Genomic DNA, 27,351 nt, shown 5'->3' with positions numbered 1-27,351 from the left:
AAATTAAATCATATCTTACTGAAATTCTCCATTCTGAAATGAATATTAATGTCATGATGAATCTGAGTCGCAGCATAATATGGCATGTTCCACTGTCTGATTCTAAAAATGGTTGAAAAAAAGCTAAAGCCACATTATGATGTAAAATATATACCTATAGAAAAAGAAAATTACTTTTAGACGTAGATATTCTGCTATCTCTCAGATGCTACAGTATTACATCTTTTGCAACAGTGAGGCTGTGGCATTGATGAAGAAAAAGTTGTAGATCCAGTACTAAAGACTTTACTCATCTAAATAGACTTATTCATCTAAATAAGTGCTGTTGGGGTTGAGTCCAGGAACTCTATCAGAATAATACTAGAAAAATATATGTAAATTACTTCACAACAATTAATTGAGAAATCTAATGATTTCCTTTCATAAGGATTTATAATATTGCACCACTAAAGATGATTTAATATTCAAAATTATGTCATGCCGGCACAAAACCTTTGAAGGGGGGCAAATCTTACAAGTATCCATTTAATTGCCTCATCCAGACCCCGTGGATTATACCTATAAAGCAGACTGACAATCAATTTTAGGGAAATGTTGAAGCAATACTGTGCCATCTCTGCTACCTTTTACCTTCCTGTAGTTAAGTGACCATTATAGGTTGCAGCCTCATGTCATAAATAAATCTGTTTTTCCCTCCACTTCGATCTTTCGCAGTTTTCAGTTTGACACGGGTTAAGCAGCTCAAATGTTAATCTACAGGAATCTGGCAAAGCAGTGCTTCTCAAGGCAGATTTGTGTGCCCCACTAATCACATACATCACTGTGGATCCACCATCTGATATGACCTTTTCTGTTGTCTGTTCAGATGAGAATAAAAGGGTGCTCCTTGTTCCAACAGTCATAGGCTCACACAAGGCAGAAGCTCTGCCAGGACCAGTCATTGAATAGCTACAGGCGCTCTGTCCAAGGGAATCCAGTGGCAAAGTGAAGATTTAGTGTCACTTCTCCCTGTTCCATTGTTGTTAGATCTCTTCCACAGTATTAGAAAGCAAGTATTACCCCTTGTGTCTAGCCAACAAGGACAGACATTACACAGTTGAATCAGAAAATAAATATGGATACCAGATGATCTGGGGCAGCTGTGCAGAAGGGAAGATGGGAATAGCTGCTATACAAACCTTAGAATTTCAAGTATTTATGACAAATCTTGAAAATTCCCATTTTCATAATGGTAAGAAGTCTGTTCTTCCGTATCTTGAGTCACTTGTTTTTGCTTTCTCCATTCCCTTCTTTGTATTTCACTGTTTTGACTGGTAGCACCATATGTTTTCTTCGCACTTACAAAAGTTTCATTGTTCATCTCAGTTTCTTCGGCCAGTTCATCCTGATCAATTATACCACATTTCTCTTCATTCAGGTTTTCAGGGTCAGCCCATTCCTGCTTCTCCCCAGAAGCAAAAATAGCATAGAATATTACTCCACTGTAGTGCACCAGGGCTGCGATCAGAAAGACGTTTTGCCATTCTTCGCGGGTCTGAAAAAATGATCCTGGTCTCATTAAGTTTGTGGTAAAAAGAAATATTAATGTCTGAACTATACTATGAATTAGCACATACTGATCTTTGTTTGATTCCTGATGTAACAGATAACACAATTTATGAGATGTGAATATTTTAAATTTCATATCAAGGGCTAATACAACAGGAAAAGGGACAAGAAATATTCATGGAAAAGCAGATCTCTCCCTAAAACCTGAGTTATTTGGTGATTGCTCAGGAACCCTACTATGGATGCATTGCAGAGGTGTTTCCTGAGTAAGCCTGTTAAGAATTCACTAGTAGCATGAGGATACTGAAGAGATTCAGCCTGTGGTGTTATAAAATAGTATCTCCCTACACAGATAATTAGTTTACAACAGCTGAGAATCCAGCCTCTGCACTGTTGTAGAAGTGAACTTTTAAAACAACAATAATAGAAAACAGCTGAAGATTAATGATGAAATTGAGTTCCCAGGAAAATTGGAAATGTGTTAATTTTCACTGCATAGAACAATCCTTTCCCTAGGAAACATGGAGAAACATTACCTTGTGTTTTGTCATTGCACCAACAATGAGTGGGCACACCATGCCCGACAGCGTCCCCACACCATTGGAGATCCCCATCAGGATGCTGGCATAACGTGGGGCTATGTCCAAGTGATTCACATTGAATCCTACAACATACCAGAGACAACAGTCAACTTCGTGCTATTGGGCCAATACAGTTTTCTCTAGCTGTTCTGGCTAAGGACGCTTTCTGGAAAGCGTCATGTTTGTAATATGTATTTTTCTTTTTAAAAAGATATATTTTAATTTATGTAGTAGTGTTTTTTAAACATATTTTCCAATTCTTTAAGTTATATCTAATGAAACAAAACAAGAAATATATAAAATATATAAACCAGTCAGAAAATTAGTTGTCATGACTGTAGCACATCTTCTTGGTAAACATTTCATTGGAAAATGAGAGAGTAAAAATCAGCTCAGATAATTATCATGCTTTAGGTGATGAAAATTAGTCGTAAGTGCTACGGATGATCACTAGAAAGGATGATGAATTTCAAATCCATGTGATTAAATACTGTAAAAAAGCTGAGTGCTGGGAAAATTCTGCAATATAATTGATTGATAGAAGCTGCCTGCCATGCAAGCACCTCATAGCTGAGCAGTGCAAATACTTCCCATCAGTGTAACCCTGAAAAGATGGAAGGTCAGCAGTTATTTTGTTTTGTTCAATAAATCCATTTCTTGGCAGTCTTCCAGGAGGTGGGCTTTCATCTTCATAGGAAGATGTGTCACTTTTAATAGCAGAGATACTGGTGGAACTACATAGCCAGAGAATGGTAAGCCTCAGAAAATGGTAGAAGCAGCAGTTAAGATTAACAGAGTTGATTATATGATGTAACAGAGACACAGCTGGCCTAGGAAGCACAAACTGGCAGATAGGGTTAGCAGTGGGATTGCAACGAGTATCCCTTGAGCTCATTTCAGAGTAAATCTCTCTCCTTCTTTTAAGGGATACTCATTATGGAAGGTGGCCACCACTGTAAACAGCATTAGCACAAGGCTGATATGAACTAGAAACAAAACAGAGCAGGTTCTTTCAAAGCTTCATGTCCTACGCGCAACACCTTTCATAGATACTGAAATAAATTAATTCTGATATAGGAAGTAGTAGAGAACACTCCATAAGTAGCCATGCTAAGAGCAAACAACAATAAAATGACAACAGGAACAACACTGAGGGTAACATTCCGTTTGTCAATAATAAGGAAATGAATAATAAGATTAATTCTTACCTGAAATTGCAAAGCCACTGAAACCTACAGCTAACACCAGAAAAGAAATAGCCACACCTTTTGTATGAGAATAACCAACCACCAAAAGCAAGGTTGCTTCCATCCCAAAGCCTAAAAATTAAACATATGGACATAAATTACATTGCAGGAACATGTGAATGTTTACTGTTGGGAATATACTTGCTGGAATATTTTAATATATTTTATTGAGAATATACTTCTTACTCCCCCTCCCCTGTGTAAATGAGCTGAGTGATAAAATAAATTGACTCATCAAGCAGTATAGAGAAATAATGAGAAAGTGATTCTCTATGAAACACTGTAAAATCCACAAAACAAAACAAAAAAAAGGGGGTGGGGGAAGGAGAGAAATATTTCTTGTCTTCAATTTCTTATGGCTGCGGTGAAGTGACAAGTTCTTGGCAGACGGAACAAAAGACTTTTTCAGACAAGTGTGTCAGCAACAGAAGAGGACACGCCTGGGTATCACAGAAAACTTCCAGGCTTTGCCTTTGGTGGAAATCAACATTTCCTAATATTTAACTTTACAATCCTTCTGTTTGTTGGTTTTTGTTTGCTTGTTTGTTTTTTAAATAATACTGAAAATAAACCTTGAAATACAATTAATAAAAGAATCCTTTGTGAAGATGTATAGCCAAGCACTGCAGGCATCTCTATTTCAGGCACCCCATGCCAGCCATAAATAATGTAAGCCAGAAGCTAGAAGAAAAGCATGACTCCACAGTCATGCTACAGTTTAGCATCTGTACAGTTTACAGATTTGCCAATTACATGCAGATCCCATTGATTTTTCAGTTCCAATGACCAATCTAGAAATAAACTATTTTGTGCTCAGCAAAAATGAGTTTGTCCATCCACCGTGTTTCTTTCAGCTGATCTCTGCAGCCTGAATTTGCCAGTGGATGCTTCTGGAAGTGGAGCACAGGAACACAGCCAGTTAATGCAGAGTTGTGAAGGGGCTCCTGCAGCACCACAGGACGTGGCTAGCTGTGGCAAATCAAGTTTTCAGCATGAGGCCTATTTTATCATAGTCTCTTCTGAGCCAGGCTTCATTGCCCTTCTAATTATTAACAACTTGTCTTGCCTCCTCTCTTTTTAAAGGCATGCTTGTAGGAGTAAGGACTTAGAGCATAAGGATGTCTAATATCAGCTTGCAATTAAATACTCCAGATTAACCAGCTGCAAATGCAGACTAGAGTAATTTTCTCATGTTGCAACAAAACACTGGCCAAACTATGATATCTACACCAGGTGCAGCACACAACTGAAGTACTATATTTTGGGAATCCAGTAGTACCTCCACAGTTCATGACCTTCCTTACGGTGGTAGTAGTTAAAATCTTCCTGCTCCGTAAGAAGTCAGCTATCTGCCCTCCAATGGGCACAATGATTGTCATGACCATGTGGGGAACTGCAGACAAAAGGCCAACCTGAAATTACAAAAGTAAGTGCTTACTGCTCATATCCTTCCTTGGGATTTAGGGGGAAAAGAACAGGAATCATATATATAGGACACATCTTTAGCATACATCCTTGTGTGGACTGTGGACTTTTTCTTCAACAGAATCTGCAGCAAAGACCTGGCTGACCTTAAGCTACCCTTGTCCCAGCTTTAGGGATTTCCAGGAGCATAAGGGACTCCAGCATGCTTCCTATCCTGGCAGTGGCAGCTTTTCTCCCAGCTCTGAGCATCTGTACACAAGCTATAATGGGGCTCAAGCTATAATAAGAAGGAAAAAAAGATAATTCTGTCTAAAAGTTCTCGAGTTGGTGCTCTAGAGGAATTTTCTCTCTCCAACGGCCAGCACTGGAGTGCAAGACTACTACAGTTTAGCTCATTAGAGTAGATACCCAAAGTGGGGTGATGTGAATATCTCCTCACTGTCCTGGAGGAGAAGGCATAGCACAAGAATCTCACCACAGAAATATCATGCAGTGTCTCTGCTTTTTTGGTGGTTGCTCTGAAGAATGGCATAGAGGACTGCAAATATTTTCTGTTGTAGATACCAGAAAGCACTTACTTATATGTCCTACAGTGAAGTGTTCTGTCTCTCAGTTTACAACTGCTTTTACATATTTTTATTATTCTGTTCTCAAGGAGATCCTTTCTGCATAGAGAGTCTGTTTCTTGATGCTATTATAATGAAGGCAGCATGTGTGCATTGCATGGGCAATAACTATATAGAGTATAAAACATGAAATTATATTAGAATCTTACGAATAAGCATACATTTGAAGTAATGCATATACTTCTGCTCTTATGGTAGTAGGACCTATAAATTGATGCTCATTTTATCACATTTTCTGGCAGAGTTCCTACTTTTTCTGTAGGCTCTGGTACTTATCCCAAATACAAGAAAAGACTCTATTTTGTGGCCAGCACATCATCTTATAGAGGTTTAACTCTGAAGAATTCAGTAGGAATTCTGAGTTTCACTTTCCTCACACTAACACTAAATCAGCTTTACATTTGTTTTTAATTAGTGAACATTCTAATATTTGTGAAAGACAACTGAGAATAAACAAATCTACTTTCTCTTAATAACCCTGTTCTTCATACCATTGCTACAGTGGGCCATTCAGAGTGTCATTACCCTGAATAAATAATTACTGCTATAATCAAATAGCATGTTACTATATGAAAATTATTATATAACAAGTAGGTTTTTTTAAAAGGAAAGTTGGAAGAACTTTCTCGTACAACCACTCCACAGTCCACATACATGCTCTAAAGGGAGATTGTAGCAATATTGGCTTTAATGAAGTGGCAGGAAATATCAATCCATGGAAAATTTTACTCCTGATTGTCAATGAAATGTACTGAAAAAGAAAGAAAAGGAGGAAAACCATTGCCTGCCAAGTACTGCCAAGCCACCAGCACTTAAAAAAAAAAAAAAAAAAAAAAAGTGCATTTCTATTTACTTACCTGCTGGTTTCTATGAAGTGTTTCTTTGTTACCAGTGAAAGAAATTTGTCCTTTCTTTCTTTTTGCTAATGATTTGATGCTAGCATGTTTTCATGTCTATCAAGTTTGTAAACGTATGTCATCCCAGTTACCTGCAATAATCTACTGAAATGACTGCACTGACATCTGGGGATGTCATCCTCTGCCTCCTAGAGTGGAGTCTGAAGGTTACTGCTTCATCTCAGACATTTACCTTACTTATTGCAAATCCAAAGACTTCTTCAAAGTAAGCAGGCTGACTTATAAGGAGCAAATAGAAGGTCCAGCTTCTACAAAAGTTAGCCACAATGATTGCATAAACTGGCATTGAAGTGAAAAATCTTTTCCACGGAGTACTAAATTTCTAGGGGAAAAAAAGAGAAAAACAGTAGGTAGAAAGTATCTTCAGTATCAGGACTATCCATTATATTATATTGCATAAAATTCACACTGCAAATTGCTTACAATGTCAGCCTGAATTAATGGTGGAAGAAGAGAGACAGAAAATCTTTCTTGGAATCGTTAAGATTTTTAGGATAACTACTGTGCTATTATTGCTCTGCTCACTGAAATCACACAATTCTGTTCTGAAATCCTGCTGTTGGGATAATAGGATCAATAACAGAGTCAAAGAATACTAGAGGAAATATTGTTCTGTTCCCCACTCTCTGTCATAACAAGGTTTGAGATGGTCCTACAAAGGGCTTATGAAAAAAGGGCTCTTCAAACTAAGAAACACTTAGTAACACACCAGCAGGCTACTACTTCCTTCAACCTAATTCATTTCATTCAGCAAAAAAGCTTGTAGTAGAGGATTTAATTCATATAATTTGCTTTCAGCATTTCCAATTTACATTTATGCCTAAATATTCCATACAGCAGGAGCAAAAAAAAAAATCTATTCACTTGAAATAAATATCAAATCAGAAGCCTGAATAAGTAACTATTGCAATATTCGTTACTATTCTCCTTACTTTAAAATAGTAGCTGTGTTCCACAGATAACTGTGTCTGCAGTTCATGTGTGGACACATGATGATGCAGTCAAATCTTCATGTAGCAAGGGAAAAACATGACTTGATACAAGTGTGTATGTCTCCAAACAGTGACTTAGCCAAACCTCAGGAGCATGTCCAAAAGGGGGGCCTGATACTTTATGCTTTCTCTTACAGTTATCTAAAACATGTAGAGGATAGGGTTTGGAGAGTTGACCTTTTTTTTCTTCTTCTTTTTTTTTCCCCCCAGAATGTTAAATAGTAAAGCCAAGGAGGAGTAATGTATTGAGAAAAATCTTTGTTTTTTGCCTATAGCAATAATGAGTTACTTAAAGAAATAATGTAATACTTAAAGGGATAGTGTTTGACAGGAAAATAAGTTTTGCTTGCAAGTTCCTAGGATCCTCCTGAGGAGAGAAGTCTTAATACAGAGTACTGAACTACTGTGTGAGAGAGCAGGGCAGAAGTCCCAGTCTGACCGAGAATTTCAGTCATCCTTGGCAGGAGTCCATAAGACAGCAAGGTAATTTAACATCCAGAGCCAGATCCTTATTATGGTATTTCCATTAGTTTGGGGACTTATTTTAGAACAAGTCTGATAATTGCTCAAGAACATACCAGAATGTATTGTTTCCTGCTCTCCCCATCCCATTCCTCTCCCTAGGCTAAGGATGCTGTGTAAACCAAGAGCTGAAACAGCCCTACAGGTTTTGCCTATTGCTGAATTTGTCCTGTACACTTGCATGAGCCTCACCCTGCATTCTTCATAAAACAAACAGCCCCTAAACTTCAACAGAAATAATTCTGCTGTTCTTATGAAGCTAACTGTATCTATCCCATTATGTGCTGGTGTTACGCAAAGAGCTCACGAATTATAAAAGCCTTTTTTTACTTACGCCTGCACTAGCAAGGCTGGCTCCTTCTCCAATACTTGTTTCTATATATACCCTTTCTTCTCTGGTTATTGTCGGGTGTGCAGCTGGACTCTCATAGGCATGAAGCAGCCAGAACATGTACCAAACAATCCCAAACATTCCTAGAGAGGCAGGAAAAGCAAAACTCAGTTTTAAGAGCCAGTTAAGCCGTACTTCTAAATCTAAAAGTGTTAAGGTGATTTCAACAGCCAATTAAACCAAATCTCCATTAAAAAATATGCTCAGAGAAGGGAGAAAAAATGATTCCCAACTCTGTACATACAAATACTTGTTTGCAAAGTGTTTGAGCATTCTGTTGCTCATATGACACAGTATGTGTAGGGCAGAAAAAAAGTAGAAACAAAGTTTATGCGGAACTGGGAGAAGAAAATAACAGAATGATCTTACATGTTCACATCTGCATACAAAGGCTTCACAACCAGAGAAGACAGAAAACTCATCTCAACTGCATGGGACAGATTTTTCAGGGCACAAGGTTTCTGAAGCTTCCTATCAGCAGCATATGTTGACCCTTACGCCATATAGGGTGCTCTGGGATACGTATCACTTGAGTGCTTGTGTTGCAGAGCAACATGCACAACTGTACCCAGCCCTGTCATGGGATGACCATGTGTCACTTCTACCAAGCACACTACAGAAAGCCAGAAAGTTATTCTTGTTGGTCCTTTATACCATGGGCTGTAGTCTGGTCATTACAATTTTAAAACATACTACAACAGATTACAGAACAAAAGTTTTCAGAAGCTGCCATAAATAGAGAATAATTGGGAAGACCCACTTGCAACCACTTCATTCATCACAACAGCTTTGATCCATATCCATCACACAACCTTAACAAAACTGTAGGCAATACCAGCTGAGTAGAGGAGATTCTTTATGTTAACAACTCACCATAAATATAGAAGACTGATGACCATCCTATATACTGTACTAGCACTCCTGCCAATGGCATGGCGACCACTGCACCTGCATATGACCCTGAGGAGAAAAAAGGATTAAGAAAACACATCAGCAATGTTAATTGAGTCCAGCTCTTACTACAGGCTGGCATCTTTTTTTTTTTTTTTTTTTTTTTTTTTTTTGTGAACATTTGATGGGATGGCAGCTGTGATATTTTGACTGGGATAGAGAGACAGGCCCTTTGCTGGAGTGGGATCATCCGGCTCATTCTGCAGCCAGAAGGAATGTGGTAACCTAGGTAAATGGGATTCACAAAGCTGACACTAATGGCGTACCACCACACAGGCGTGACTTAAGATCTGAACAGGGGATTTCCACTTAACTTAACCCTGTGGCATATGAAGGAAACCTCAGAGAAGCCAACAGCTTGAGTTTCAGAAGCCCTCATGGTGTCCAGAAAGCCCGATGGTTGCCGATATACTGAGAAGCTTCTGTCATGACTCTAGCCCCACCACCCGACAAGCACTGCAAGTGGAGGCTCACATCAACCCTGAGTCTGTTTAACCACGTTTAGTTTATGCCAGTGGCATGAACAAACACACAGAATAAATAGCCTAATGTTGACACAGGACAATTTAAAAAAAAAAAAAAAAGGAAAAAAGTGAGCTATGCCAAGGTTTTCAGATTGGGAAACATACATTACTGGCTAAATAAACTTCTGAATGACTTGCAGAAAGAACTGAGAATTTAAGTACTTGGAAAGAAATTTCAATGAAGATTCCAAGGAGGATTCATGTAATCTGGACATTTGGCATCAGCACAAAATAAAGACATGTGAGAAGTGCTGCTTTGAATTACTTTAGGAAATAAGATACACATACTTTTGACCTTATTATATACTTTGTTAACGAATACCTATAACCTAAAACTACAGGCAAATGCAGAAGTACTCTTCTCTCCATTCATTAGCAAACACTTCTCGTTGCAGTGACTCTTTGTATAATTAATTCAGTGCTCTTGCAGAAGTAGCAAGCCCCAGGCAAGAAAATAGAGAAACTAGGAACACGGGTAACACAGGACTTCATAATCTTTCCATCATCTCTGTTCACCTTACAAGAGTGAAAGAGAGATGCAATTTCTTAATTTTAATTTTTTTTTAATTTCTTTAATTTTCTTAGAAGTTCACTGACTATCTGTAGCAACTGAAATGGGTGTTGAGCTACAGGATGGATCTTTATCTGCTGGGCTTTCAGCATTGAGTGTGGAGAAACCTCTCTTTTAGTCTGTTCCTCTGCAGAAATTTGAAACTCCTAAGTAATCACTAAATACCAGTCATTTGTAGTAAAAATAGCATTCCCAGAGTATTAAAAGAAAACACATTTTTTTTTATTTTTTTTCCTTTCAGTCTTTTTTTTTTCCTACTATTCCACATGCATTTTAGCCCTGCATTTTCCCAAGCTTTTCAGTTCCACTGCTAACAGACAATAATTTCCTGTGACTTTTATATTCTCTATTACATATTCTCCCTCACAGACATTTGTCTTCAGCTAGCTTTAACTCACCAATGCTTATTTTCTTTTTCTTCCTCCATTCTCAGCTGCTCACTTTTCAAAGCATTACTATTTCTGATTTGTCTTCAGTATTATTAAACACCCGCTCACTGTTCTGAGTTCCCTTTTAGAATCATAGAATCACAAGGTTGGAAACGACCTATAAGATCATCCAGTCCAACCATCTCCTCATCACCATTGCCACCACAAGCACTAAACCACATCACGCAGCACATCATCCAGATGCCTCTTGAACACTGCCATGGACGGCGACTCCACCACCTCTCTGGGCAGCCATTGCAGTGCCTGACCACTCTCTGAGAGAAGAAGCTCTTCCTTATGTCTAATCTAAACCCCCTCTGATACAACTTGCGGCCATTACCCCATGTCCTGCCCGTTGCCTGGGAGAAAAGGCCAAATCCCTCTTCACCACAACCTCTCTTCAGGAGGTTGTAGAAGTGTACAAGTGGGAAAGGACAAGGCAAATGGAGATGTCTGCTTTAGAGGATAACAACAGACCAAAGTTATTGAGTAGGACTTTTCCTTCACTCTCACAACGGCCCACCTTAAATCACACCACAATCGTTTCTGCTCCATACTCTGGACCTTCTATGGTATGAGAATGGAGGAGGTGCATTTGGGTTATGCCTTATCTTCCTCCCATTTAGCCTTTTATCCAAATGAAGTCAGTAAGAAGATACAAGCATTCACAGCTTTCCCTGAAATCAGCAGCTAGGCTAGCCACTGAAATGAGATGAAGAAATGAAAGGGCTAGAAAGGCATGAGAATCGAGGTAGTCTTCTCCGGAAAGAAAATGTGGTAGTGCAGAGTGATCGGCAGCATTTCTTTTCAAAACCTGCTACCCAGAGGATAGAATTAAAAGAAAAACTCTTTATTCTTAATATGGATGTGGATGAAAAGAGAACAAGATGTAAAACTCAGTATTTTTCTTGCTCCATGCTTCATAGAAAGATCTAAGGCTCTTGTCAGGCTAAAAATTGAATGAAAGAATTTTATTTCTCCCATCTTTCCACTGGATTCCTTTTCCCAAAGCCTTCTGAAATTTCCTTCAAGCCACCTTCTAGAAGTCTGTCTGCCAGTAGTAGGAAAGACCCAGTGAGCAGAACAAAGAATAAGACTGACCAAGCCCTCAAGTTGTTTAAAATAGTTGTTAAGTGCATGCTTAATTAAACAGTCAGTTCAATGCATACAGCAGATAGAACACCTAAAGACTGAGCAAATGAAAAAAAAAAAAAAAAGTGAACCATAAAATGAATAATATATATGTCAATACACTCATAAGCCTATCAACTTACCACAGAACGATGTCGTTGCCAACCTGCTTCTCTCCAGTGGAGGAGCCCATTTACTCCACATCCCATGGCAGGCTGGGTAGGTGACACCCTGGCAGACATTTCACACATCATATGATTTGCTTTCACTGCATTCCTACTTTAAGCAGTTGCTGAAAGAGTTAACCTTTCTAGCTCGTTGTCACTACATCGGAAGGGCTAAAATAAGCCTGGGAGAGATTTCCTTTGGGGAGTGTGAAGATGGAAACTAACTTAAATGGTATGGTGTCCTGGGTTAAAAATGCTGCTTAGTGCATGCAGTGGATGGCTTAAATAGGCAGAACTAGGTCTATCTGCAGAACTATTAATCTATTATCTTAAGCTCCTTTTAAGATAAATTTAAAAACATGAATCAACATAAGAAAAAAAATCATCACTGTAAAAATACCAATGCAAAAAAAAAAAAAAGAGTAACAAGTAGAACTGTAGATGGATCAGAAAACCTGACCAAAATGTTTCAAACTTTTTTTAAAAACCAAATTTCCCCAAATGAAAGTGGTGAATGTTCTTACCTCTACCAGACCTTGCAGAATTCTTACAAACATCACACAGCCGTAATGTACTCTTGCTGCAGAAGGGATGAACATGTTCAGTGTAGATGTTAGAAAAATAGCTGCTCCAAACACCCTTCGAAAAAAGTATCACAAAAGAGAATGTAATTATCATCTGCTTTTCAGAAGCAACGTTGTTCTCAGGTGCAATCTCAAAGACAACTTCTCCACTGCCCACCAAGTCACCAAGTCACAGATAATTGTAAATTTACCTTATTGGCAAAAGGGGTAAATACACATAATGTCACTACATTTTCTTTCCTGAATGAGATAGGAGTTTTATGCATATTTAAACAAAGGTTTTGTTTTATTCCTCTATCTCAGAGGATGAGACTTTGGTGTAGTTGCTGGTGGTTAAGCTGTTTACACAAGCCCTGAACTGAGAGCATTATTCCTATTCTGGGAAGTACTTGAATTCTTTTGTATCAGTAGGGTTTGACTTAAATCAGGTAAAGTCTTGTTCGAGTGCCTTACTGAAATGTGGGCGCGTGCTGATTATTTCCTCTTCCTGCAGCTTAAACTCATAACAACACAGTTTGAGATCAACTCCTTCCCAACATCAGTTCTCTAAATAATAGATAAAAGCGTTCTTTCCAACTGTAGCATAGAAGGGGTGCTTCCTCAAGAGAGCTTCTGGGAAAGACATGATACGAACATTTTGTTCCCTGCTTGGGAAGAACACTTCCTGCAGCTGGGTGCAAGTCAGCCAGGGTTCTCCATGCATCGGAGCCTTTGGGAAATCTTTTGCAGCCTTCCAGAGGTTACCATCCATTAGAAAAATGGGAAGCAGAAAACTCTGTGGTAGTTACAGATCCAAGGAACATCCTCAAAACTTCAGAACACTCAGAGGCCCTGGGGATACGCTCAGAGCTGGGTCTGTCTCATTCCCCACAGTCTGTGGGAGCTCTTCCCAGTAGAGACACGGCCTTTTCTCAGCTTAACTGAAGAGCAGTGCAAACTTAATGCATTGCATTAATAATAAACAATAGTGATGATAGACATGATGGACAGCTGGGCCACAGCGCAGTCATTTCAGTATGAGATGGTTGCAGGTTTGCATACTTTTTTACACCCAGCTGATTGAAGTCTCAGGTTCCCTTTTTGTACCACAGACAGGATTCAGTATCTGCCACATTCTGAATATCAAGAGTTCATGACTCCAACATCTTTGGAAGATGATATGCAGGAGGATCCCCTCTCAGATTCTGTCACAGCACCGAAAACTATTAGATCTGGCAGAAGGAGTTCATTCTGCAGATAGAAAGCTGCACTGGCTGACGGCCCTGGGAATCACTGCACGTTAGAAGATGGGAGGTTGGATCAGAACAGCCTTGTCTTATCCCAAGACTGAGGGTCACACCTGAGTTTCATCTCTCCCTTGTGGCAGAGATCCTCAGCTCCTGGCTACACTGATGCTAGCTGGCAGCAACTGCTCTGTGAGGACCGCAGTTCACATTCCTTTTCAAACTGCTCAAACTCACTGGTGTTGAACAGTTCTGAATTGGCTTATTATGCCTGTGCCATTTAAAAAATGACAGATGACACATCAATCTTCATTCTGATATAGGAATGATATTAGATATTTAAACTGAAATAATGGCAGCAGAAATATTTTCTCCGTTTTGATTTTTCTGCCAAAGACATATGCAGATCTCGCTATGTATGGCTATTTATCATCTTCCATTGAAAAATATTCATAAACTTTTAAAACCTTCTGATCCCACGAGCATTTTTCTTCTTCTTTTTTTAAAAAAAAAAAACATTCACAGGAAATATACATCACTTCATATTTTAAATCCAAGTTTATGATCATTAATTATGAGGAATTAATGATAGCATTATAGCCCAAAGAATCCACAGTCAGAGATCAACGTTGTTTTTTCTGATCCTGTACACCTCTTGACAAAAGCAGCAGCTCATGCCTGGACAGCTCATAACCCGAGTGACAGGAAAGCAATCAACACATGAACACAAAAGCAAAGAAACTGAGCAAAGCTGACAGAGGGAAGTGACAAAGGAATGAATTTGTACGGAAACTAGTCTGAAAATCTGAAGTGGTATGCAAAGGCTGTGATCGCGTCTTGACATTTAGGAGGCTGCTTTCAAAGCCAAATAAGCATTTAGCTAAGAAATGAGCATCACTAAGAGCTCTGTTATGGTCAGTGAAGAGTTTTGCACCTTGCATCTTCCTTGGCATGAGTAGAGTTATTGGTTATGTTATCCTAGAGCTACTGGCCATCTCAGTGAACTACGGCAAATTAAGTAGAAAAATAAGTTATAGAGCAAGTGGAAGAATGAATAAGCCATAAGAATGAGAACATGTTTTACTACCCAACCAGCTAGCTCTCAGGATTGAGTTTCCAATCTTCGCAACTTCAATTAATGCCAACTCCTAACACACCCAGGTTGTAAATGCATCATTTACACTGTGTTGGAACCAGCTACTCTTTTGTTACTAACAGGCTAAGCAGTGTTTCTGCAAATACCCAGCCAGCATCTTTCCAGCAGTTTCCAGCCTTCAATCCCAAAGAAGCTGGTCTCCACCATGGACAAGAATACACCGGTTCTTTTCAATTCATTGATGTATTCTTTTCTCCTCACTACCATGATCCATAGCCAGTTACCACTTAGCATCAAAACAGCTTTCTCCAGCAACAGACTCCTCTGCCCAGCAGTGCGCCATTACCAAAGGCTGATACCAGGGGGTGCTTTATGTTTCATGTCTCCTCATCACAACCAAAGAATCAAGAAATTTTGTTAGGACACATGTTGGAGGATAAGCAGTAAATCAGAAGAACACAGTCATTAAATAGTGAACTTTCTGATGGAACATAGATATATACAAATTTGGACATGCATAAAGCAACTTACTTGGTGTCAGGTGGTTTTAATGCAAAAGCGTAAAGCACTTAATATTTTCCTCTGTTCTGAGATCTGTTTGAATGCCACATTATTATTCACAACTATTTGCAATAATGCTTGTTGGGTCGGGGGGGGGCCCCCCCCCCGAGAGTTTCCATGCATGTTCAAGGTTCCACAGTGGTGAGCAGAATTTAAACAGGTAACAAAAGACTCTATACCTAAATCTGTAGCACAGTAATAGGGCAGAGTCTCATCTCATCTCATTACTGAGCACAGTTGTGAGACAGAAAACATTTATCTTTCTAGGGGAGGTGGGTTCACAGGTTGGCCCCTGCTCTGCCTGTGTCCTGCCCTGTGGCGTTAGCAAGCAGATGTTACCCCTCTGAAAGGGAAATACTGCTGGATCTACCCAAGCAGAAACTGGTAGGGAGAACGAAGAATGAAGGAAAAACGTAGAGTTAGTCAGATCTGTGGTCCTATTATTACTACAAACTCTTTTAGTTTAGGAATACTCTTTTAGTTTATCTTTTGGTTGGGGGTGTTCTTCCTTGAGCAGATTCTATTCCCAAACCCAGTCATAATTAGATCTATAATGTGGTGTCATACTGTAGAATCAAAATGAGTCTGAAAGTATAATGGGGACAGAAGTATAGCTTCCTGTGCATATGATATGATAGATACCTAAGGAAGTAGTTAGCTGATAGAATACGTTGAGCTATTGGGTATACTTGGTTGATTTTACTGTTAACAAAAAATATAAAGGTAACAAAAGCCAAAATAATATTATACTGAATTATTCAGCCAACAGTGCACACATCTGTGTTTTTGAGCCCTTCAGCTGCCAAATTTCATGGCAAGACTGGAAAGAGAGGGAAAATGATTAAACCTAGCTAATTTGTTTGGCTTATTCAACAGAATGAAAAGCATCCTGCTTAGGCACCTCAAATGGTAGAGAAATAAGGAACTGAGGCTGCTAGTAGTGTTGAAGAAGTGCAGACTGAACTCAGAGTAACTTTTTGTTACAGATAGAGCAGAGCTGGGGCTGAACTTCTGGAAAATTCTATGGTTTGACTCCATCCTGGAGTCATTTCCATAAGAGACAGTGGTGAGGAGAATGCTTAGACAGCCTTGTAACCCCTGTAACTCTCTGAAGAGCACAGAGCATGAAGTACTTTTATTTGAGGCAAAGCAATGCAAAGCTGGTCTTAATTTTTTTTCTCCAGTTGTGAAAGCCATAGGAGATGGCTTCAAATCTTTTTTGCAGGGAAAAGTGTGAGTGCCAACCCTCTTTTTCATCTGTAGATCTCAAACATCTTTCACATGCACATCTCATGAGTTCATTTACAACCAGCTGTCTTCAGACAAGCTCTTTGTTTCTTTGGAAACTTTTGGAAAATTTCAATCCACAGGGAAATTTTGAAGGAGAAAAGTCAAATTTATTTGGAAAAAAATAATTTGGTAATTTGAGTTAAAAGCACTGATGCTCTTCTGAAAGACAAATGCTACAAGCATTAGCTCAAACATCAGGTGTGTATTCCAAACATCCTCCAGAAAGCACTGTAGTTTAGAAAACAATAAATGTGTAAACATTTGAGATGAGCAAATCACTTGGAAGAAGCAGAAATCAGACCCATTACAGAAGTCTAGCTCCTTTTTTGGTTATAGACATTAATACTGCAAGTTCAGCTTCAAGTTCTTTAAGCACCTTTGTTCACTGTGTTAGTAAGCAGTATAAAACAGACATTTGTAAAGCTGTAAAGCTTAACTCTTGCTTACTGTTTTCTAACCTGTTAGCAGCCAATTTGTTTGCAATGAAACCTCCTGGAATTTGTGTCACAATGTAACCCCAGAAGAAAGAGCCGTGTATGAGTCCCACTGTCTCTGGATCCCAGTTGAATTGGGCTTTCTGTAAAAGAAACAGAAAAAATGTAAAATGAAGCACACTTATTACTAGGTAAACACTATTTGCAAGTCTCACAGAAGTCACCCCATCCTACAGATCAAGATAATCTCTTTGCACTGGTGTTACTGAGATTGAATCTTCTCCATTCACGGCAAAATGCTGCCAACTTGATAGGTGGAATTACTGCTTCTGCTCTGTCAGGGTGACTAAGAGAAAAGAGTTCAACCAAAAGGCAGCTGGTGCTGGCCCTTCGTCTTTGGCTCTTGCCACTGCTTCCCTTTGTGCTGCTTAGTCTTGAAGACTTTGTTTTCAGGCCTGCTTGGTGATATAAGAAGGATCTATTGCCTTTCAATGAGCACATCCATTTACTCAACAAGATTGCTCAAGCTGGACTTTGTCTCATCAAGGTACAACTGACCATCCAGCATCTACATTAAATAGTAGTATGGGAGCAGAAGACGTTTATAGAAGAATGGGGAGAAGGGTAATATCTGAAGAAGTAATCTAAAAGTTAGGTTAACACTAGCTGACTAGTGTATCTTCTATAAAAAGTGATGCCAATCATAGAGTTGGATTTGGATACAGAATACCATCCCCAAGCAGGTCACAGATGGTTCCTAGCCAATAATTTCTAGAGCTAAGAGAAATATTTCTACATGTCATCCTTGAATACCAAATAGTTTCAGTCTCCTCAAATCTTCCTGATTAAGGGCATTTCTCTGATGAGTCTGTTTTAACATACTCTGTTCAGAAGAGGGATAGTCAAAACCCAGAAAAAAAAAAAAAACATAGAGCAGTGAAGAAAAGGTGACCCAAGGTGCCCCTCCTGCTCATTGTTCTTGAACACCTAAACAGGGCTTGACTCAGTATAATCACTCTAACATAAGGTCATTGTCAACGTTTTCTCCTTGAACCTTCAATTCAGAAGAGCTATTCTGAAGAAAAGAGAAACCATGGTTGTTTTGCTTAAGGATTATTTTGGGGCTAATCACATGGCAAGGAAAGGTGGTTAAGCATCACAGCACAGATATTTTTATATTCTGAACTAAAATCGTCACTAAAACATGAAATACGAAAACTAAAGAGGTAGGCCTTAACATCTCCTTTTTTCATATTACTTCGTGTGTATAGAAAGAAGTATATGGAGTTGCAATTCAGTTTTCAAAATATCTAATTTTCTACTTAGTTTCTTAATGTTAATTTGTAAAGGCTGAGACATCATGAAACATAGAGAAATTTCCATTTTCAGGAGAGGCTCATGCCCAGACAGAACAACTTGGTGGTGTTATCTCAAGGAAAACTTAGGGAAACATCAGGTAAGAGTCAGTATTCTTGTGAATAACCTGTTACAACAGAATCCAACAATAAGCAAATTTTATACATGCAAGAACCAGTACACATGACAACCCAGCCCTGTGCCATGGCAGGAGTGGAGAAACTTAGACATGGTTTGAACATACAGTTCATTGGGTGCATTTTTAAAAGTCTGTAGGCATCTTCTGTGAACCATGTGCCATCCATCACAAATTTGAGATAGCTTGGCACCTATTTCCAGTTACCTCTAGACAGCACTCCCCACTGTCAATAACTTGCAAATAACTGTTGCCCTATTGCCTACTTTAAAGTCCTGAAATTCATCCACTGATCTGAATTAGAGGTACACAGAACGATTAATAATTCCTTCTGTAGCAGCATCAGGGTGCATTCCCCTGAAAGACAGTAAATGGTAAAGTCTTCTGCAGCTGAAACAAAATCTGTCTACAGCTGAAAGACTGGAAACTTGATAAGCACACAAGCCAACTCAGTTCTCATTTCTGCTATTTACTTTCCGTATGTCATTGCAAATGCTCATATCACACGGATTTTTTGTGCGACTTAGAGACCTAACTGAGGATAAAGAATCTACGCATCTGTAGGAATCCAGACTTGCATGTCTTCCTGCCTGAGTTTTTGATCTCTACATGAACTGTTCTTCGATATGTGGCACTTAACAACTCTCAAAGGAGAACAGGAGATAGAGGATGGCTTCTCACCTGCAGCTCTGGTTTGCCATTAATATAAACAGTACTATTGTTCACCATTTGCACGATGGCAACACCCAGGTTGCACCGAATTCCAAAGGAAATGCAGAAGCCCAGGCCGCTCATGATGGCGATGATGTAGCGCTTGGGCAGCCCGCAGCAGTAACAGTCACACAGTTGCGGCTTGCGGGCGCTGGCTTGCACAGGTCTCCCCTCTTCTGTCAGCTCAATGTGATCCTCCTCGACGTTGGTGCCATCGATTTTCCTAAACAGAAGAAGCAAGAGAAAATAGAAGTACCTCACTGTGAAATATAGGTGGACAATTAGGTGCTGCAGTCAGCTTTTAAAGCGCTTCTTTGTGAGGGGTTTGCCTCTTGGCGCTTTGATGAGATCATGCTGGGCACACACAGCCTGTATTTTTGTCACGAGCAACCCCTAAAGTTCCAAAATCCCAGACATTTGGCTGGACAGCTTGCATAGAAGTGCTTGTGGGCTTTTCACAAGCATCGTTATGAAAGGTCTAATGAGCTCTGCTGTGATAAATCCTGCTGGTTGTTAACAACGTCAATATACACATGAAGAAATCCATCTTAACTTCTAATTAGATCCACTGAACAGACTGGCAGCGAGTTTCAAGGAAAGGGCAAATACAGCATGAAGCATATTTTTTCTCAGATTCAGTTTAGATGCTGGGGGAAATTTTTCCCTGAGAGGACAGTGAAGCCCTGGCGGAGGCTGCCCAGAGAAGCTGTGGGTGCCCCATCCCTGGAAGAGTTAAAGCCCAAGCTGGATGAGGCCCTAGGCATCCTGACCTGGTATCCTCATTTAGTGGTCACCAACCCTGCCTTTGGTAGGGGGGGTTTGAACTAGATGATCTTTCAGGTTCCTTCCAACCCAAGCAATTCTGTGATTCTAAGAGCCAGGCCCAGGCTCTCTCTGTCCAAAGGGATTTGATGACAAGTAACCCCTCTGCTGTGAAATATCACTCACCACAAGAAGTTAGCTCATTACAAAGCTCAATTCCTGTTGTTGAGCATTCTACCTTTTTCTTTAAAATAATTAACGTTCAGTGAGATCTGAAAATTAAGCAACTTTCTGCTCACTGCCCCTCAGCAGCAGAGGCTGAAGGGGCTTCACCTGGGAGCAAATTTTGTGTGGGCACTGCAGTGCAACTGGGGAGAATACAGAGGGAAGGTCCAGAGACACAGACTTTTCTGTTTGCTTAAGAATAGGAGCAAATGGTACCTATGCGTGTCAGCCTGCTCTCACTGCACCAACCGTAGGGAGAAGGAGGGCCCATTGGAGGGCACACAGCTGCTGCCATCAGCCCAAGTTGCACTCTGTAGCAGCATCTTACAATACAGATGGTTTCATCAGTACAACAGTTGCCCATTGCTATTTCTTGCACTTATGGAACTATTTTCCTGTGCTAAAGCAATTAAAAATTATTTGGTCTCTCAGTTCGATTGGAAATACCAACACCCTGTGCTGTAGGAATGGGGAATGTCTCTAGTGGGAAAGATGAGATCAGAAGGAACTGAAGACGCACCATTAAATTGGAGCTAAACACTTCCTTTCCTAACATTAATTTCTAATGCCTTTGTTTTAAATGCATATACAGGCTTTCCAACATGCCAAAACACTTAAGCACACTCTGAATGCATGGCTGCCCTCTGAACACCACCTGCAAGATTAGGGTTAAGTGTTCTCTAAAGGAAAGCCTTGATCAGCAGCTGTGTTAGGAAGCCTTTTAGCTTTGGCACTGCTGTGAATTAGTGGGTGCAGGATCCAGCTTTTTTTGTGTCCGCCATGGAGGTGCTCTCACCACTAGCAAAATGTGAGCACATACTTAATATAAAAGAAGCTTGGCTTGGTGTATAAGATGATGAAATGATTTAATTCATTCTTTTCTGGTAAGGAGTAACTTATTTCCTTCCTTTACACATCTGGTCTGAAATGTATCTAAAATCTAATGCACTTCAGTCTTCCGTATAATAATCAACTACTAAAAAATATTTCCAGAGCACGTATGGTTGGGCTACACTTGGCAACCTACACAGTGGTTGGCTGGCTCTTTCAAGAAAAGTTTTGTGTTTAATCATGGCCTTCTCCAATTCCTTTGTGTCTAAAGTACTGCCCATAGCCTAATGGATGGTATTCCATACTCAAGGTTTTGCAAATACAGATGATATCTATAGCTTCCTGAGCTGCTGCATGGGGATTTAAATAGGAAATTTCACTTTAAATTGTTAGCATTTATAACTTCCAAGCTCCATTTCTAGCTTCAGGTGCATCATTTGCTATATTACTGTTTTTTTACATCGTATAATAAAACTGTTAATCTAGTTTTATTCTCAGCAACAAGAAAAAAAAAAAAAAAGAAGCATGATAGAATACATCAGTTCACACTTCCAAGAAATACCAGAACTGAAATGGTTATTTGATTTAACCCCTTGCTCAGAGCAGTGCTAACTGTGAAGTTAAATTGGCTTGGTTTAGGCTGGAGTGAGAACTTTGCATTAAAGCAAGGTAACACAGGAAACATGATAGGATTGTGGTATTATTGAAGGTGACTGAGATCTTGCAATCCATTGGCAAAGAAACAGCACTGTTGGTGAAATGAGAGTACGGACAGAAACACAGCGAGGCACTTTAAAAGAAAGACCCTGTATTTTCCTTGCTCTATGTGCTCATGACAGCTGGTATAAACCATATAAAATGTCAAAAATGAAGAAGGCAGGAAAAAAAAAAAGACAATTATTTCTAGAGCTATTATTGTTAACTCAAAAGATCTATTAACAAAAAAAAAAAAAGTAATTTTATTGTCTTACTCCAGAGTAAACTAAGATACTGAATGAATTAAAGCATAATTCCTCATTTTTCTGTACTTTTATCACTCTGTTTATATGAGAGAGATTATGCTTTAATTGGTGCATCATTTTTGGACAGCTGGCAAAGATTGGACATATCATCCAAAGCAAAAACATCTGCTCCTTTCTGGATGCTTTCAGCAAGCTGTCAATTCACATAGGCATGAAAACATCCTTTGACTCCAAATTCACTGTTGGCAGTGTTGATGCAGGACACTATTGTCCAGCATCACTTCTGCAGTGGAATTGTTTTGCTATTGTATTCAAGTACTCACTAATAAAAGCAGATTGAGAACTGATTCATAACCTCAGATAATCACAGAATATTTGGTATCTTGAAAGTTTAACATTAACCATTCTACTATAGCAGAGGTGTCTCAGAGAAAACAGTTCCAAATCCAAAAATGAATCTGGAGCAAAGTGTAAGCAGTGCAAGCATTCACACAGTCTGTGTTTGACCTTGCATTTTGGCCTTATGTCACTGAACAGTGTAAATGTAGAATGGAGGTATGACAAATCCATAAAGGATAAGAAATAGATCCTACAGCTGATCAGTATCATTTGGCAGTGCCATTGAAATTTTCCTGTTGTACACTAATAGTTTAGAAGAGAGCTGTTCAGAAACAGTCTTCTCTCTAATTATTTGAATAGTGCTGAGAACGTTTTGCTGGAAGATGTTTGTTTGGTATTTATATCCCTCTGATGTTTTCAGCAAGCACGCAACACTTGGCACACAAGAACATCTTGGCTGTTTGAAGATATCTACATCTATATTCCATACCCAAATATTATAATTACTGCATGTAACATTTCTGCATCTGACATTCTTTCTCTTCTTTTCTAAAGAGCTTTAACTCTCAGTCATGTAAAGTTTTGGAAGAACGAAAGTTTTTAAAACTTAATCAGTCATAAATAAAATTCGTAGTATACATACACATTTACCAATCTGTAATTTATGCATTTTAGCATAGGAATTAGTTGTTGTTCTTATTATGTAAGTGGCATAGAGCTGCACATGTTGCTCTGAATGTAATGCCTCCTATTTATTCCTTCGGAAACCACAACTGATACAAAGAGCATAACAACAATATCTGATAGAGAAAATTATCAGCTAGAAGACACTATTTTTCAGCATAGTCACCATCATTAGCAGTGCACTTTCACCAGCCGTGGACAAAAGCCTGCAAGATGTACTTGTCAAGATCTGCATCGGCAAAGGTGACTTTACAGCTGCTATCATGACATCATTGCTAGGAAAACATTGCCCACGCAGTCCAACTTCCACTGTGCCCAGATCAACTGTTTGGTCTCCATAAGCATTCAGCCACTGTCAATGAATATCAATGGGTACAATATTTTCCACATTGAACAGTTCACCTACACACCTTTGCTTCATCCACTCTTCCACGTCAGAGGTCATTCTGTCAGACTGCCCTTCTGCTGCCATCTATTGCATGGCAACAAAACGTAAAGGAATATTGGTGGAAAGGTTCTATTGCCATACCACCAATATTCACCTCTGGCATCGTGGGCCAACAGAATAAAATAGAAGGCATTATTTTTGGAGCAGCCCTCATCTATTATTTCATTTAATTTGATTAAAACCCCATGGATTCTACAAGAAGGAGAAAACATTAATTCTTGCCATGTATTAAAACACTTTATCAAGTTAATTCTACCAGACTACACGCTTTCATAGCCAGCAGAGCCATAGGTGCTCAAACTTCACACCTACAATGCAACAGTCACCGCACACAACAGTTATTGATGATCCTGATGTAATTTCAGAATCCTACACACAGGCTATTGAAAAATATTATTTATCCAAAGGCAGAAACAATTGCTACTCTGCAGATTTGTTTGCGTGATGATTGTCTACAGCAAATCTTGAAATCGCTGCAGTAGTGCAGCATTCCTGGCAGAGGAGCCTGTCCAGCACAAGGGTAGACCAAGCAGCTTCAGGTTGCAGTTCTTAGCTGACTGGGATGTCTAATTCATTAAGGGTGGTCTGCAGGTGCTACACCTAGCAAGGCCCAGACTACAGTCAGCAGCTGTGTGACACAGCCCATGTTAATTCTCACATTAACCATGTTGTTATTGGCAGGTGAACCTGTTTGGCTTCTTCCCGCTCTGTGGTAAGCCCATTGCTGTCACTAGCTGACCAAGGACTTCTGAAATCCTCAAGATCAGAAGAGCCTTGAATTCACATTTTTTTCTTTGCATACACTGAGCACACAGATGGCCAAAAGTGTTTGTACCTGTCAAGAAGTTCTGCAGAAAAAGTTTTCTCTTCTGGGAAACTTAAAGTTGTTCTCAGATCTCCAGCGTTACTTACTCAGGTCTTGAATCCTCTAAATCAATTCTATTCGCTGCCCTGCTGTATTTAACTAATTAAGAACAAGCCCCCTTTTGCCTCTGGTGAATTTATTCCAGCTGGTGGTACTCTAAAAACAAATGGATATTTCTCTGAGGTGTTACAGAAGAAAATGCCCAGAGTTAGGATGCTTCCTACGTCTCTCCTGTTCCATCTCCTTTGCCCTTCACCAGCCCCTCAGCTACCACAAAGTAAACTCTTGGGGGCAGAGTCCTGTTTTGCAGCACCCACAAAATATTTGGAGGCTGCTAACCACCCGTGGGGAGGCAGTGTGTCACTCTGTCACATGCTTGAGCATCAGAATGTATCAATCTTCAAGCAATTGCTGTGAAGACAGGACCTGGTAGATGGTCTTGCCAGACATCAGTTGCTGGATCTTCTCTCTTGTTTGATGAAATGTAGGAGGAAGATTTAGGCTTATCATATTTATCAAAGCTAGGAGTACTTTTTCTAGACATTTTGCTGGTTACTATAGCCAATGCATCCTCAGAGACCTGACCTGTGCTAATAACAACTACCCACCTATAAATGTGAGAAGTGAAGCCAAATTCTTTTTTTGTTTACAACATATTAGAGTCAATTAGCAAAGCTGGGGTCACAACTGGTAAATACACATATGTATCACACATACCATCACATAATATATAAGCATACGCTCTTTTTAATAGGCTAGTTGTGGAAAGTTAACTTCAAGTTAAAAACACACGTTTCCTTCAGAAAACTTTGGATGTGACTGCACATTTCCTAAGAGACTGCTAAAATTGACAGTTCTTGCTTGGGTCTGATTGCAGACACAGTAAGAAAACTTGCATCATTTGGAGTATTTCCTCCATTGACCCATACATTTAGAAAAGGCACAGGCAAACCTGTGTTTAACACAGAAAATGAGGAAGTTCTGCAAACTTTCTTGTATGTCAGCTCAGATCTGTTCACACTGGCACAGGTTGCCCAAGGAGGCTGTGGGTGCCCCAAACCTGGAGGCATTCAAGGCCAGGCTGGAAGTGGCTCTGGGCAGCCTGCTCTGGTGGTTGGCGACCCTGCACACAGCAGGGGGGGTTAAAACTCAATGATTATTGCAGTTCTTTTCAACCCAGGCCATTCTATGATCTGTTCTGCTCTGATTCAGCAGTAAAGTTGATGAAGTTAGGTATCAGTGCTATTAGCAGGGCATCCCTGGTTCACAGCTACAAGAGGAAAGAGATCCAGATCATCCAAAGCCTTTGAGCCATGGGCACATGGCAAAACCTCCATATTGGCACACTAGATACAAACCCTGAAAGTATTTGGGTAAGTTAGCAAAGGAAGGCCATAGTGCTTAGAATGTGTGACTGAATGAACAACTCCTTGCAGCTATGTGGAAGGAGATAACTCCATTCAGGTGGTATAGGAACAGTGTAATTGGCAACATAATGGTGAATGTTCCACCAAAGTATACATGCATGTTTTTCCATACATTCACAATGTAGTATGGTACACATGAATTATTGTACATTTTCTTGTGATCAAATGCATGTTCGGATGTGCCAAGAACCGTACCTTGACTCAAAATAACTTTCCCAAGAGAAAGAAAGAAGTTACACACAAAAGAAAAACACTAAAAAGATGTAGGATTCAAATAGTACCCTGACCTTTGCAAAGATGAATAACACATGAAGCGTGCCAGCAATGCCACTAGGCTCCCTGCCTCTCAGCTGTCCATCGCACATCTCAGTGCTGCCAGTAGCCACTCCAATAGAAATAAGCTTCCCTTTAAACCAACAGTCTTGTTGACCAAACTAGTCATCTGTTACACTGTACTTTCATTTATTCCATACCAAAAATCTTGGTTTACTGTCTTGTAAACTGCCAGATTAAGTTATAAATCCTTGACCCTCCTTTTGCAAACAGCTCCTGTTTTCCTTTGTTACTCTCAATAAGCACACACACACACACACGCAGCTGAACTTGGTACTTTACTTCTATTTGTTTTCTCTTATCATGTTAGTAAGTGAAAAAAAGATTCTCCAGAATTCCTCTGTAATTTAGGAATGATAAATCTGATTTCAAGAGTGACATAATTTGGGACAGTTAGTTCCCATTAAATAATCATTTTTTTCTCGTGCAAGATAAACAGAATAATTCACATTTAATCACCTAGAGGTTTTCTTAGTTAAAACCCTTCTTCATGCGCTTTGTAACATCAGAATAGTATTTTATAACTTATTTTCACCTCTCCTTTGTTCGGTATAAATATTATCTTATCTGCAGCCACACGCTGCTCCATGCCACTCCTCTGGCACAGTTTGCTTTGCACAGCAGGGCGTCTCACACTGTGGGGATTCAGTGATTTTGCAACTCCAAATTGTTTAACATTCAGAGATTTTTTGATACTTCATTTCTCTTTAAGCAATGTAACCAGTGGATCTCGCAAGGAATTTGCTATCAGATTTTACCTTCGCAGATTCCCCAGCGAGTCGCTAACGGTGTTCTTCACCTCTTCCTTTCCTGGGTTAAAAAACCTTTCCTTCAGCGAATCAAACCCTTTGAAAGGCATGTTGTCCTTTTTCCTGTCGTTAACAAGCGCTCAGTTCTGTTGACATATTTCCCGATGCCAGACTCAGGAGTCTGTTCTGGTCCCCTCGGTGACCCCTAAAATGACAACCAGTTGCTCAAGAAAGGAAAACAGAAAGAAGAATTCAGAGCAGATCTTCCCAAGCCAGCAGGCCAGTTCGGGAGAGCGGTAGTGTGGAACCCCTGG

The 27,351-nt window shown here is 39.6% G+C and overlaps 1 protein-coding gene across 2 annotated transcripts; it reads right to left on the bottom strand.

The window, feature by feature from the left end:
• Positions 1 to 27,147, bottom strand: SLC17A8 (solute carrier family 17 member 8). 2 transcript variants are annotated; one of them, XM_042890040.1, is made up of 12 exons: positions 27,047 to 27,147; positions 19,383 to 19,635; positions 17,234 to 17,352; positions 12,546 to 12,660; positions 11,998 to 12,085; positions 9,123 to 9,209; positions 8,193 to 8,332; positions 6,517 to 6,666; positions 4,656 to 4,788; positions 3,338 to 3,448; positions 2,085 to 2,212; positions 1 to 1,534 (listed from the first exon to the last, which is right to left on the bottom strand). In XM_042890040.1, exons 1-12 carry the CDS (start codon positions 27,145 to 27,147, stop codon positions 1,196 to 1,198), a joined length of 1,764 nt encoding a protein of 587 aa, XP_042745974.1. In that variant the 3' UTR covers positions 1 to 1,195. The 2 variants fall into 2 exon arrangements, with proteins under 2 accessions (XP_042745974.1, XP_042745975.1); XM_042890041.1 differs by lacking the exon at positions 6,517 to 6,666.
• Between the last annotated feature and the right edge of the window lie 204 nt (positions 27,148 to 27,351).

Source organism: Lagopus leucura, unplaced genomic scaffold (genome assembly GCF_019238085.1).
Source record: "Lagopus leucura isolate 7727_CA_CO unplaced genomic scaffold, USGS_WTPT01 Super-Scaffold_100159, whole genome shotgun sequence".
NCBI classification, from domain to species: Eukaryota; Metazoa; Chordata; class Aves; order Galliformes; family Phasianidae; genus Lagopus; species Lagopus leucura.
The sequence above is the reverse complement of the archived record's forward strand: the minus strand, read 5'-3'. Positions and strand labels throughout refer to the sequence as shown.

Excerpts from the sequence above, each read along its gene's own strand:
- SLC17A8 (XM_042890040.1), bottom strand. The coding sequence starts at position 27,147 with ATGCCTTTCAAAGGGTTTGATTCGCTGAAGGAAAGGTTTTTTAACCCA. Across the intron at positions 9,210-11,997 it reads GGCAACGACATCGTTCTGTG|GGTCATATGCAGGTGCAGTG; the intron begins GTAAGTTGATAG and ends TTTTCTCCTCAG. Across the intron at positions 6,667-8,192 it reads CCAGCCTTGCTAGTGCAGGC|AAATTTAGTACTCCGTGGAA; the intron begins GTAAGTAAAAAA and ends TTTTTCCCCTAG.